At 38.4% G+C, this 12,743-nt stretch overlaps 1 protein-coding gene across 5 annotated transcripts in view; it reads left to right on the top strand.

The window, feature by feature from the left end:
- TET1 (tet methylcytosine dioxygenase 1) overlaps nt 1–12,743 on the top strand; it is a 104,788-nt gene that overhangs the window by 81,442 nt on the left and 10,603 nt on the right. For 4 of the 5 annotated variants that reach the window (XM_059662536.1, XM_059662535.1, XM_059662539.1 and 1 more), the window contains exons 7-11: nt 1,561–1,711; nt 2,100–2,186; nt 7,418–7,507; nt 9,779–9,916; nt 11,024–11,372. In XM_059662536.1, coding sequence (XP_059518519.1) covers nt 1,561–1,711; nt 2,100–2,186; nt 7,418–7,507; nt 9,779–9,916; nt 11,024–11,372 — 815 coding nt within the window. The remainder of the gene's footprint in view (nt 1–1,560; nt 1,712–2,099; nt 2,187–7,417; nt 7,508–9,778; nt 9,917–11,023; nt 11,373–12,743) is intronic. The other variant, XM_059662537.1, reaches the window with a different exon arrangement.

Below are 12,743 nucleotides of genomic sequence, written 5' to 3'. Positions count from 1 at the left end.
ATATATATATATATATATATATATATATATATATATACATACATATTTTTATTACTGATTTTTAAATATTTTCTTCTGTATTATTTGTGAAATACTTTCACACTTAAGACTTCTTCCCCTAAAGAATACTTTATAAGTTACTTGTGTCTTGGTGCATGGATTTGTGTAAATTGAAAGGAAATTAATTAATATTTTAATATCACTATTCAACCTTTCTCTGTAGTAGAAGTATCAACCAAATTCTCAATCAACAATGACAGATCGAAACACACACGTGCGATTGGCACCAGCAAGGGCTTTATATGTATCACTCATGTGCGAGTCAAACTTAGCCATATATATATATATATATATATATATATATATATATATATATATAATCCTAAAGCATTCTTTTGCATAAACCCCGTACAATAATCAAAATCAGAAAATGTAACTTTGATTTAAACAATTAGTTAAAATGATCTAGTCTACAGTCCATATTCAAATATCTGTTTCCCAATAATAACCTTTATCTTAATTTTTCCCCAACCCAGATTGGGTGGATTGCGTTGTTTTTTATCTTTTGGTCACTTAATCCTTTAATCTCACTTCATTATGTTACATGATATTGACATTTTTTAAAGGACTGGGTTAATTTTGTACAGTGTTGCTCAGTTTTGGCTTGTCTGATTGTTTTTGCCTGATTCAATTCAGTTCAGGAATTAATGGCATATGATACTCAATCCATAAAATTAGGACTTATGAGTCCATTTATTCCATTTCAGAGATGTTAACTGTTTAAGGTATTCTTTGGAAGCTCTAAGTGACTTCACATACAATATATATGATTGTTTTCAGGCCTCAAAGAATTATATCAATGTGTTTTATAGATGGAGGAAGTAATGTCCAAAGTGGTCATGAAATGCTGAAGTTTTCATTTCTGATAGGGATCAGATCTGGGATTTAAATCCAGGGCCTTTATATTCCATTCTCAGACCATCTTCAAATCCAACAGGTTATGAGTGTTTTAGCTCTGTTGAGTTTATTAGAGTTTATTTAGATTTGCAGTCTTGAGCATTTTATTTAAAATTTTATTCAATATTTAAAAATCCTATATAATAAAAGTCTAATTTGAAAATCAATTGAACAGTGGAACAACCGGTCGCTATGATGCATACTGACCACCATGGGGCAGGAGGTCAACACAGGAGCTCGCCCCCTGGCAGTCAGTGCACTCCCACAGGGGGAGTGCTGCTCGTCCAGAAGTCGGGCTCATGGCTGATGAGCACAGCGGCCAGTGGCCAGTAGCGGGAGCCTCTCCTGCATCTGCGGTTATGCTAAGGACCCCTCGGGGAATGTCCAACTGCCAGCTTAGATCCGCTTCCCCAACGGGTCCCTGCCTGCAAACTATATATTCACATATATAGTTCACATTGTGTTATTAAGAGTAGTTAGAATAATAATAAAATATATATTAAAATCAGTTTATTAGCCATGTGTACTTTTAACGTTACATGAACCTATCTGAAGTATTGTCCTGCTTTATCAGTTCATTGCCTTGCAATTACCATCTTACAGTCGTACCTGTACATGTCAAGGAATTGATCCTGAGACTTGTGGAGCTTCATTCTCTTTTGGCTGTTCGTGGAGTATGTACTTTAATGGCTGCAAATTTGGTAGAAGCCCAAGCCCTAGAAGATTTAGAATTGATCCAAGTTCTCCCTTACATGTAAGTGTCCTTTTAACTTTTGAATTACACACTGAATATATATATATATATATATATATATATATATACACACATATATATGTGTATATATATATATATGTGTGTATATATATATATATGTATATATTTCTTTTAAATGTTTTTCACGAGTAAAAATTTTAAGTATTAAAAGTAGTGACAAAACAGTAAAAATATGTACACTTATGGAAATACATCATAATTATAAATAAAGGAGGTAAATCTATCAAGCCAAATTCCAATTGTCCCTGGCTCCCTCCTCCTTCTCCCCTAACCCCGGAGATAACTATTATTAAAAGAACATCTAGCATTTTATACCCAGCCAAAGTAGGAAGCCGTTTCACAGACTCAGAAAGTTTACTACCCACAGACCTACTATGAAAGAATTACTAAAGGACGTATTCCAGAAAGAAGATATGTGAGACCGGAAGCAATCTGTCCGGGACACGAGGCCATGGTGAGCAAAGAAATTACTCAACCTTATTGTTAAGTTTAAATAAGTTGAGTACTTACATTTTTACATTAAAAATAACAAGCTATAAGTATAATTCCATTCTCTTAACAACTCAAGTGTGCATAGTCAGTGGGAGGGGTGGGGCACCTATAACAACTAAGTGTGGTGATGTTTTATGCTTTGTTTGGAGTGGGAATGGTTTAGATACTGATTAACTCTAAGATCAGTGTTTTTCAAACTTTGAGCTCTAAGAGTAAAAAAAAATTTATATCACAAACCACTATACAGATATATACAAGTAAACAATTAAAACAAAACTATTAGAAAAAAAAAACTTAACTTTATTATATGTAACAATGAAAATATTTTAAAAATTAAAACTTAATATCCAACATGATTCTTTCTAAGTATCTCTACGATGCAGTAAGATTTTTGAAAAGTTTCATTTATTTTTTGAATGCTAGTTGTGACCTACTAGACTGATTTAATGGCCCACTAATTAATTGTATCCACAGCTTGGAAAACACTGCTCTAGATATCAGTAAAACGTATTTGCATGTTTAACTTTTTTTTTTCGATGAATAAAAATAGAATTTATAGCTTTGAATTATTTGGGGTGGGTGTATTAAACAGCAAACCATCCATAAATTAGCAATGGGAATTTACCCAAAATCATTACGATACGGATAAATGGAAAAGAAAATAGCAGGAATTAATCCTATTATATCTATAATACAACGATTATAACATCTTTCAAAAAGGCTTAGTATTTGCGTGCAGGTTGAGCAACAGGTCACAGTTTGATTCCCAGTCAGGGCACATGCCCTGGTAACGCGCTCAATCCCCAGCTTTGGGCGTGCGGGAGGCAGCCGATCAATAATTCTCTCTCTTCATTGATGTTTCTATCTCTCTCTCCTTCTCACTTCCTCTCTGAAATCAGACAAGCTTGGAATTGAATGAATAATGATCTCTTGAAAGAGATCATTTATTTAGCATTTTCTATATTTCCCATCTATTGCAATGAAACAAGGAAAAGATTCATGAGATAGAACTATTATTTGCAAATAAAGTCCCATAGAAGTCTAACAAAAAGTGTGTTAGACATTTGGGGAGAAAACTATTAAAAAATAAGTAAAGGGCATATAAAATACCTGATAATGGAAAGCTGCTCTGTTGTGTCGAAGATCTGACACTTAATAATGTGATATCAGTTGTCCCTTAAAATTAACCAATTGAATTTTCTTTCCAAATATATGATGAAACTTAGCATGTAAATATATTAATAATATAAACATGACTCAAATTTCTATTCCATCACAATAATACTGTTTTATAATTAATAAATGTGAGGTCAGTTTTTGCTTATGGTTATTATTGATAATTAGTAACATTTATATAATCCTTATAATACAAGATGACATAGTGCTCATTCCAGGAACTGAGTGAAGGCCAGTATGAATCTCAGCAGGCAAAGGGAGAGTGAGGTGCATATAGTGTTCTTGGAAGCCACTTCCAAGATTTTGGAAGATCATTGAAAGGTTTTAAGAAAGATAGTGATATAATTATTACACTTGTAATTTAAAGAATTCTCTATGGCTACCCTTTGAATAATGCATTGCAGTTGACCAAGAGTAGGTTCAACAAAATGAGCAAGTAGCTTTTATTATGATTGTGACAGAGGAAATGGTGAGCAATGGTTGGACTGGTGAGATTTTTTTTTTTAAATTAAATCTTTATTGTTCAGATTATTACATTTGTTCCTTTTTTTTCCCCCCCCATAACTCCCCTCCTCCCAGTTCCCACCCCACCCTCCGCCCTCACTCCCCACCCACTGTCCTCATCCATAGGTGCACGATTTTTGTCCAGTCTCTTCCCACATCTCCCACACCCCTTTCCCCCCCAAGAATAGTCAGTCCATTCCCTTTCTATGTCCCTGATTCTATTATAATCACCAGTTCATTCTGTTCATCAGATTATTTATTCACTTGATTCTTAGATTCACTTGTTGATAGATGCATATTTGTTGTTCATAATTTGTATCTTTACCTTTTTCTTCCTCTTCCTCTTCTTAAAGGATACCTTTCAGCATTTCATATAATCCTGGTTTGGTGGTGATGAACTCCTTTAGCTTTTCCTTATCTGTGAAGCTCTTTATCTGACCTTCAATTCTGAATGATAGCTTTGCTGGATAAAGTAATCTTGGTTGTAGGTTCTTGGTATTCATCACTTTGAATATTTCTTGCCACTCCCTTCTGGCCTGCAAAGTTTCTGTTGAGAAATCAGCTGACAGTCGTATGGGTATTCCCTTGTAGGTAACTGAGTTTCTTTCTCTTGCTGTTTTTAAGATTCTCTCTTTATCTTTTGCTCTTGGCATTTTAATTATGATGTGTCTTGGTGTGGTCCTCTTTGGATTCCTTTTGTTTGGGGTTCTCCGAGCTTCTTGGACCTGTAAGTCCATTTCTTTCACCAGGTGGGGGAAGTTTTCTGTCATTATTTCTTCAAATAGGTTTTCAATATCTTGCTCTCTCTCATCTTCTGGCACCCCTATAATTCTGATGTTGGTACGCTTGAAGCTGTCCCAGAGGCTCCTTACACTATCCTCGCATTTTTGGATTCTTTTTTCATTTTGCTTTTCCGGTTGGATGTTTTTTGCTTCCTCGCATTTCAAATCATTGACTTGATTCTTGCGCTCCTCTGGTCTGCTGTCGGGCGTCTGTATAATATTCGTTATTTCAGTCCGTGTGTGCTTAATTTCTAGTTGGTTCCCCAATATAAGATCGAGGGTCTTATTAGTTTTCGTGTAGATCTCATTAAGTTTATCGGCAGCTTCTAAACAGTTCTTGAGAGACCTTAAAAGTGTGGTTCTGAACTCTATTTCTTCCATTGACAATTTTGTCCTGTTTCTTTGTCTCCACATTTTGTTATGCTTCCTTGGTGCACCCCCTAGTGGTCTTTGTTCGCAGTCTTATAGATAAATCTTGATTGTTGTAGCTAATTCCAGGGAGGGTTTGACCTCCAGGCCAAGTGGCTATGAGAATCAGCTGTGTCAGCAGTGAGAGAACTTCTGTCCTCTAGGGAGGTGCTAATCTAGCCTTTGCCTGAGGCTATCCGGCAAATGCCTCTGTGCAGGGCTTGGGCGGGGCGGGTCGCACAGGATCAACAGGGTGGGCCGGAGAGAGCAGTTATGGCGGCTCTCAGTCCTGTCCCCAGGGGCTCTGCCTCTCTGAGTCCCAGCACCCGCTGCAAAGCTCGGAGAAAAAGCTGCACTGGCTCTGACCGAAGCCAGACAGTCCCGCTTCTCCCGTTTGAGTCTGGGTCCCTAAAGACTCGCCCGGATCTGGTGCTCAGAGTCTGCGACTCCCTCCCGATTGAAAACAACAACCGCGCCCTCCGCCTCCAGCCCTCTCCGCGCACTCCGCACCTCAGAATTTGACTTCAGCACTGCGCCTCCTCTGAGTGTCCGTATGCGTTTCTCTTTCCTCCTAGTTGTAGGACTTCCACTCAGCCAGCGTTCCTGTGGTTCTGGGTGATGTCCCTTCCGTTTTTTGGTTTCACTTTTGAAGTAGTTGTTCAAAGCAGCAAACTCTGGCGTTAACCTATGCCGCCATCTTGGTTCTCTTGGTGAGATTTTTAAAATTAGAGGGTGACCCTGGCCGGTTTGGCTCAGTGGATAGAGCGAAGGCCTGCAGATTAAAGGGTCCCAATTCGATTCTGGTTAGGGGCACATGCCCAGACTATGGGCTCTATCCCCAGTGGGGGGCATGCAGGAGGCAACCAATCAATGATTCTTCTCATAATTTATCTTTCGACTCTCTCTCTCCCTCTCCCTTCCTCTCTGAAATCAATAAAAATAAAATTAGATGGTGGTTCTATTTCTTCACCAAAGGGTATGCCAACCTAGTGCCAGGTTGGTAGAGGACTCAGTCATCGCCTATTCTGGTGGTGACATGTCATGGATGTGGATAGGATGGTTCTTGAGATCAGATATAGGGTGAGAAGAATAGAGGGATGTTGGCTTGAGCCCCAACAGGTAAAGATCTGATTTAAGAGAAATCTTTATATCTGAAACACATTTATTCTAATAAAGCAATTAGAAAGTCAGGGTTTTTTTGACTCCTTTCCTCCTCCCACAACCATTTCCACTCAATAAATGAAATGACACGTTTGACTTGTGACACTATATTGTTAATAATATTTTACTGGCAATAAAACACCCTACCCAATATTTCAAGTGTTAAAACAATAAAAATCTTTTTAAATAGGTATCCTATATAATAAAAGGCTAATATGCAAATCGACCAGTCACTATGGCGCGCACTGACCACCAGGGGACAGACGCTCAATATAGGAGTTGCCTCCTGGTGGTCAGTGCACTCCTACAGGGGGGGCTCCACTCAGCCAGAAGCTGGGCTTATGGCTGTTGGCTGGTGAGCGCAGTGGCCGTGGCAGGAGCTCTCGCCTCTGAAGCAGCGCTAAGGACCCCCCTTCGGTGGATGTCCGCCAAGGGGTCCTGGACTGCGAGAGGGTGCAGGCCAGGCTGAGGGGTTCCCCCCTCCACTACAGTGCACAAATGTCGTGCACTGGGCCTCTAGTTTAAATAATTCTAAAGTTTTCCCCAAATAAAGAAAATAATTAATGCGTGTATATAGACAGGAAGTGTTTTCAAGTAGGATCCTTACTTTCCAGATTCTATCCAATAAGCTAGCTACATTAAGTAACAGATAATTAAGAGACAGATGAATGGAACAGGGTACTCTAGATATAGGCCTTATTTATTTATTTTCCAATGGAAGCATCAACACAATTTGTTAGGAAATCAAAAGGGTTATCCCTGATTTGTTACAGTTGCCAAGATTGAGACATGTTAGACACACTCAAGAATTAAAGTTCTTATGTCGACATTACTGGTATTAAAGTAGCTAGTATCATTAAATAATATAGCATATGGGTTTCATTTTTAGCGACATGAGCACATTTGTAACTAACCTCTAATATTTAGATTTCTAATTAGCTTATAACATAGAATTTTAGTTTGAAAAGACTGAATGCAAGCATAACAATCACTAATTGTATACGTTCTTAATAAATAATCCATATTATTTTCTATTGTAGCTCTTTCATCAGTGTAAGTATGAATTGTATGATATGCATCACCCTCCATATCATTTTCATAATCTTAAACTCACCTTACATGATATTGTGAAATAACCTTTATGGACGGTATTTTCCTATAGGAAAAAAACCTTGAAGATAATTTACAGAGTTTGGCCACACAATTAGCTCCAATTTATAGACAGTATGCTCCGGTTGCTTACCAGAACCAGGTATGTGCGGGGACCTTATATAGTACATTTAAACATGGTTGAAATTTCTATGTAAATAAAATTACTGTTAATAGAAAACCTTTCCAATTTGATCTTTTTTATTGAATAGCTTTCACATTATCTAGGATTTTTAAAAAGTATTATTATGGCAATTGAATTAAAACATCATAGAATTATGATTTGTTCTCCATATGAAACTTAGAAAGCAGGAATGTGTGATTGGTTCAACACATGAAAATTAATCAATGTGCTATACCATATTAATAGAACAAAGAAAATCATGCGAAGTAAAGTCAGTGAGTAATCCAAGTCTTATATGATAAAAACATTCAACAAACTAACAGTAGAAGGGAATTGCCTCAACCTGGTGAATGACATCTATGAAAAACTCAGAGCTAACAGAATCCTATATAATAAAAGGGTAATATGCAAATTGACCCTAACAGCAGAAAGACTGGGAATGACTGGTCACTATGACACGCACTGACCACCAGGGGGCAGATGCTCGATGCAGGAGCTGTCCCCTGGTGGTAAGTGCACTGCCACAGGGGGAGCTCTGCTCAGCCACAAGCCAGCCTGATGTCTGCCAGCACAGCAGTGATGGTGGGAGCCTCTCCCGCCTCCTCAGCAACACTAAGGATGTCTGACTGCAGCTTAGGTCTGCTTCCCTGCTGGTAAGTAGACATCCCCCGAGGGCTGCTGGGCTGCCAGAGGGATGTCTGTCTGCCAGCTTGGGCCCAATCACCCAGGAAGCGGGCCTAAGCCAGCAGGTGAACATCCTCCTAGGGGTCCCAGACTGCAAGAGGGCATAGGCCGGGCTGATGCGCCACCTCCCCCCCCCCCCCCCCCCCTACACACACACACCTACACAAATTTTTTGTGCACTGGTTCTCTAGTTAATGATAAAAGACAAAAAACTTTCTGCCCAATATCTGGGACAAGATAAAAATGTCAAGTGTCACCACTTGAGTGGAGTGAAACATGTTGGAGGTTCTAAGCAAGTAAAAGAAATCCAAACTAAAAACAAAGGGATAAAACAATGTCTAATTACCAGTGATATGATATGGTATCCAGAAAATAGTGAAGCATACACACACACACAGAATTAGAAATAAGTGTTAACATAACAAACCCGCACCTGAAACCCTTATGTTCATGTTCATGTTGACCAATGTCACCCCAATCAATTTTATTAATTAGTTAATTAATTAAAAATAACCAAATTTAAACAAAAGAACTAATAAGTGACTGCAGCAAGGTTTCTGCATACAAGATCAATATGCAAATTCATTGCATTTGTATGCTCTAGCAATAGACAATTGAAAAATATAACTAAGAGAAAGTAGACCATCAGAATTTTTAAATGTTGTGCTTCAAAGGACATTAACAAGAAAACAGGGTGAGGGGAGATGGTGAGATGTTGCAGAAGGGGTACAAACAGCTATATGATACATAAAATCAGGGGAACTCATGCACATATGAATCAACCAATACTATATTACATACTTAAAATTGTTAAGAGATCTTCAATGTTACCTCTCCAAACACAAAATCATTTTAATTATGTGAAGGGATTGGAATGTTATCTAAACTTATGGTGGCAGTCATTTTGCAATACATGCATGTATCTCATCATCACATTGTGCACCTTAAACTTACAGGTTACATGTCAGAAATATGTCAGTTAAAACAGCGGAGCAGGGGGTGAGTTTAAACAAAGACAACCACAGAATGGAAGAAAATATTTAGAAATCTTGTACCAGAACAGAAAATAAGTGTAAATATTTTATTATTTTAAAGACGCATCAGTCCATATTTTTTAAATCTTTATTTCATTTGTATTATGCATAACATGCTCTCTCTCTTCAATTTCAGCTTTTCGTTTACTTTTATTAATGTACTTTCTATACTTTTTCATGAATGTATGTATATTTAATTTTATACACATTGAAAATTGCATACATGATTAAGGCACTCTATTTTTCTTTCTACGTAGCATGACTTGGCTACTTCAATAAACAATAAGTGGGCATTCGTGTAGTCAACGTGCCTTCAGTCATAGCAATTGCCATTTTACCCACGTATCCTCAACCTCTTTTTCCTGAAAGTCACTAGACGACACATTCAGTACAGCAGTACTGTCGCTTAGGACAGCTCTGAAATTACAAACTGTAGTTAATTTAAGAACTTTGTCAGGAAGTGATTTTTACTCTTTACTGAAATTGATTCTTTCTGTCTGTTATACTGTGTCGTACTTCTTTTGTTTTTTAGGTACAATTTGAACATATTGCCCGAGAGTGTCGGCTTGGCAACAAAGAAGGCCGTCCTTTCTCTGGGGTCACTGCCTGCGTAGACTTCTGTACCCATGCCCACAGGGACATACACAACATGAATAACGGGAGCACGGTGGTATGGACCTTGCTCCCTTTTGATTCTAAAACCTCCCTTGCTGTACGCTTAGGCTAAGGCCTTATATACGACTTGTGACATCATTTTGTATGCTCTGTTGCACAATATAGGAATCAATAGTTTTAATTTAAGTTCTTATTGAAGTACTGTACCTCCAAAAGAGTTGCAGAATTAGCCTTCAACATACATTTTGTTGGAACTCTTGAGTTATATATTTAATGGAGGTGTGCTTGCTAGGAGGTAGGAGTTTTCTAATATTCAAACCAACGATTCTGTGCTACCAATCTAGTAGTTAGAAAGTTAGGCAACTCAAATTTTTTTTTTTTTTTGTAAGAATGCACATTTGAAAAATATGTTATCATTGATTTTAGAGAATGGAAGGGAGAATAAACAGAGAAATAGCGATTGGCTGGCTTCTGCACAATCCTTACTGGGCATGTGCCTTGATCAAACTGGCCACCTCTCAATGAATGGAATGACGCTCAGCTGAGTAACACTAGCCATGGCCTTAATGTTTGCTTTTTTTCTTTCTTTCTTTTTCTTTTTTCCTTTTTTTTTTTTTTTTTTTTTTTGCCATCTGTACTTGTGTGTGTGTGTGTGTGTGTTTTGAGGGAACTGTGCCAAATTTCTTATCTTTTTAATGCATATAGATTGTTAATGCCAGTGTGTATAAAGTTGCATGAATATTCAAAAATCAAGAGATACTGCCTTGGGTTGTGTGGCTCGGATGGTTGGGCCACATCCGGTGCACCAGGAGGTTGCTGGTTCTATTCCATTTCAACGCACATGCCCAGGTTGCGTGATTAATCCCTGGACAGGAGGCAGCTTATTGATGTTGTGCTCTCACTAGATGTTTCTCTCCCCATCTCCCTTCCTCTCTCTCAGAAATCAATAAACCAGTCTGCTTTCCAACAATTGATAAGTTCATAGAACTTAATGATGTTGGGTCACTTAATATATAAGCCATTTATCCAAAATTAAAATACCAGTAGTAACCAATTGAACATAAAATTTGAATACAGATCCCTTGCATTATGGCAACGAGATGGTAGGAATAACTATGATGAATGTGCAGGACCTACATTTTCCATTTTTCCTTCCTATCAGGTTTGTACCTTAACACGAGAAGATAACCGCTCATTTGGTATCGTTCCTCAAGATGAGCAGCTGCATGTTCTACCCCTTTATAAATTATCAGACACAGATGAGTTTGGCTCAAGGGAAGGAATGGAAGCTAAGATCAGATCTGGGGCCATTGATGTCCTCACACCGTGTCGCAAAAAAAGAACATGTTTTACTCAGCCAATTCCTCGTTGTGGGAAGAAAAGAGCAGCGATGATGACAGAAGTCTTCACGCGTAAGATAAAGGCTGTGGAGAAGAAACTCATTCCTCGAATCAAGCGGAAGAATAACTCGACAATGCACGACAGTAAGGCTTCATCCCTGTCGCATTTAGGTGAGGCCTTGGACCGTGCTCGTTTTCAGTGTTTAAGTTTCCTCTGCACTGTATTCTTCCTCTCCTTTATCTTTGCTACTCTTGGGAATGGGCATTTATGTCAGATATCAGTCCATTACGTTAGCTAATTGTTTTATCTCTTTTTTAAAAAACATTTTCTTATTGATTTCAGAGAGTTAGGAAGATGGAGAGAGAGAGAGATAGAAACATCAATGTCTTGAGAGTATAGTTGATCTGCTGCTTCCTGCACACCCCCTATTGGGGATGGAGCCGACAACCCAGGCACATGCGCCTGACCAGAATGGAACCCGGGACCCTTTAGTCCCCAGGCTAACGCTGTATCCACTGAGCCAAACCAGTTAGGGCTCAGTTGTTTTTAATATAACTTCATTAGAGTTCAAACTATCTATATGACACCAAATATATTCTACATACTTACCCACACCAAAAATCAACAAAAAAATGCCCCATCTCTATTTTTTTCAAAAACATGTTCTTTTGTGTTTTGTTTTGTTTTTAATTCTCATCCAAGGATTAGAGAGAGAAGGTAGGGGAAGAGAGATTGAGATGAAACATCTATCATGCCCTGACCAGAGATCAAAACCGGCCACCTAGGTATGCGCCCAGACCGGGAATCAAACCCAAAACCGTTTGGTGTACAGGAAGATGCTCCAGCCAACTGAGCCACCCAGAAAGGGCAACGTGTTCTTTTTTTGTTCCCCATCTATTTTGAAGCCCTCATCCTCCTTTTTGGCATACATGAAATGGCATTACTTCCTCCAAATCTTCCTTGATCAATTTAATTATCGTACTCCACTAGTTTTACTGAGCACCACTCGGAAGCATCTTAGGTCTTGGAAATGTAGCCATGGCAATGGGGACAGATAGTGCTGTAAAAGAATTACATTTAAATACATCACAAAGATTCACTAAGAGTAAGGCATTTCTGTGAAGTCCTAAAGGAAATGAGAATCTGCAGTGCTTTTATTTGGAGAAATAGCATTCCAGGCAGAAGAAATGGCAAAGGCAGGAAGCTGGAATTTCCCTTGAATACCTAATGCTAGCATGGAGGCCATTGTGGTTGGAGCAAGTATGCAATGCAAACAGTTGGAGAGATCAAATTGGAGAGGTAAGAGGGAATCCAAGCATCTCAGGTTTTGTAGATTGCTGTAAAGACTTTGGTCTTTATTGTGAATGAGAAGAAGTTTACTGGAGATTTCAGTATAGAAAAGGGATATGATGTCGCTCAAACCTAACATTCTGGTTACTAGGTTAAAACGAGACTAAAGTGGGGCAGCGAATAGAAAAGTAGGGTCATCCTAAATGCCCATCCTAACAATTCAGGAGCGAGACCAGAGTGGCTAAAGAGGA

The sequence above is a fragment of the Myotis daubentonii genome, chromosome 13 (genome assembly GCF_963259705.1).
Source record: "Myotis daubentonii chromosome 13, mMyoDau2.1, whole genome shotgun sequence".
In the NCBI taxonomy this organism is placed as follows: Eukaryota; Metazoa; Chordata; class Mammalia; order Chiroptera; family Vespertilionidae; genus Myotis; species Myotis daubentonii.
Note: the sequence above shows the minus strand (reverse complement) of the source record. Positions and strands in the feature narration are given on the sequence as shown.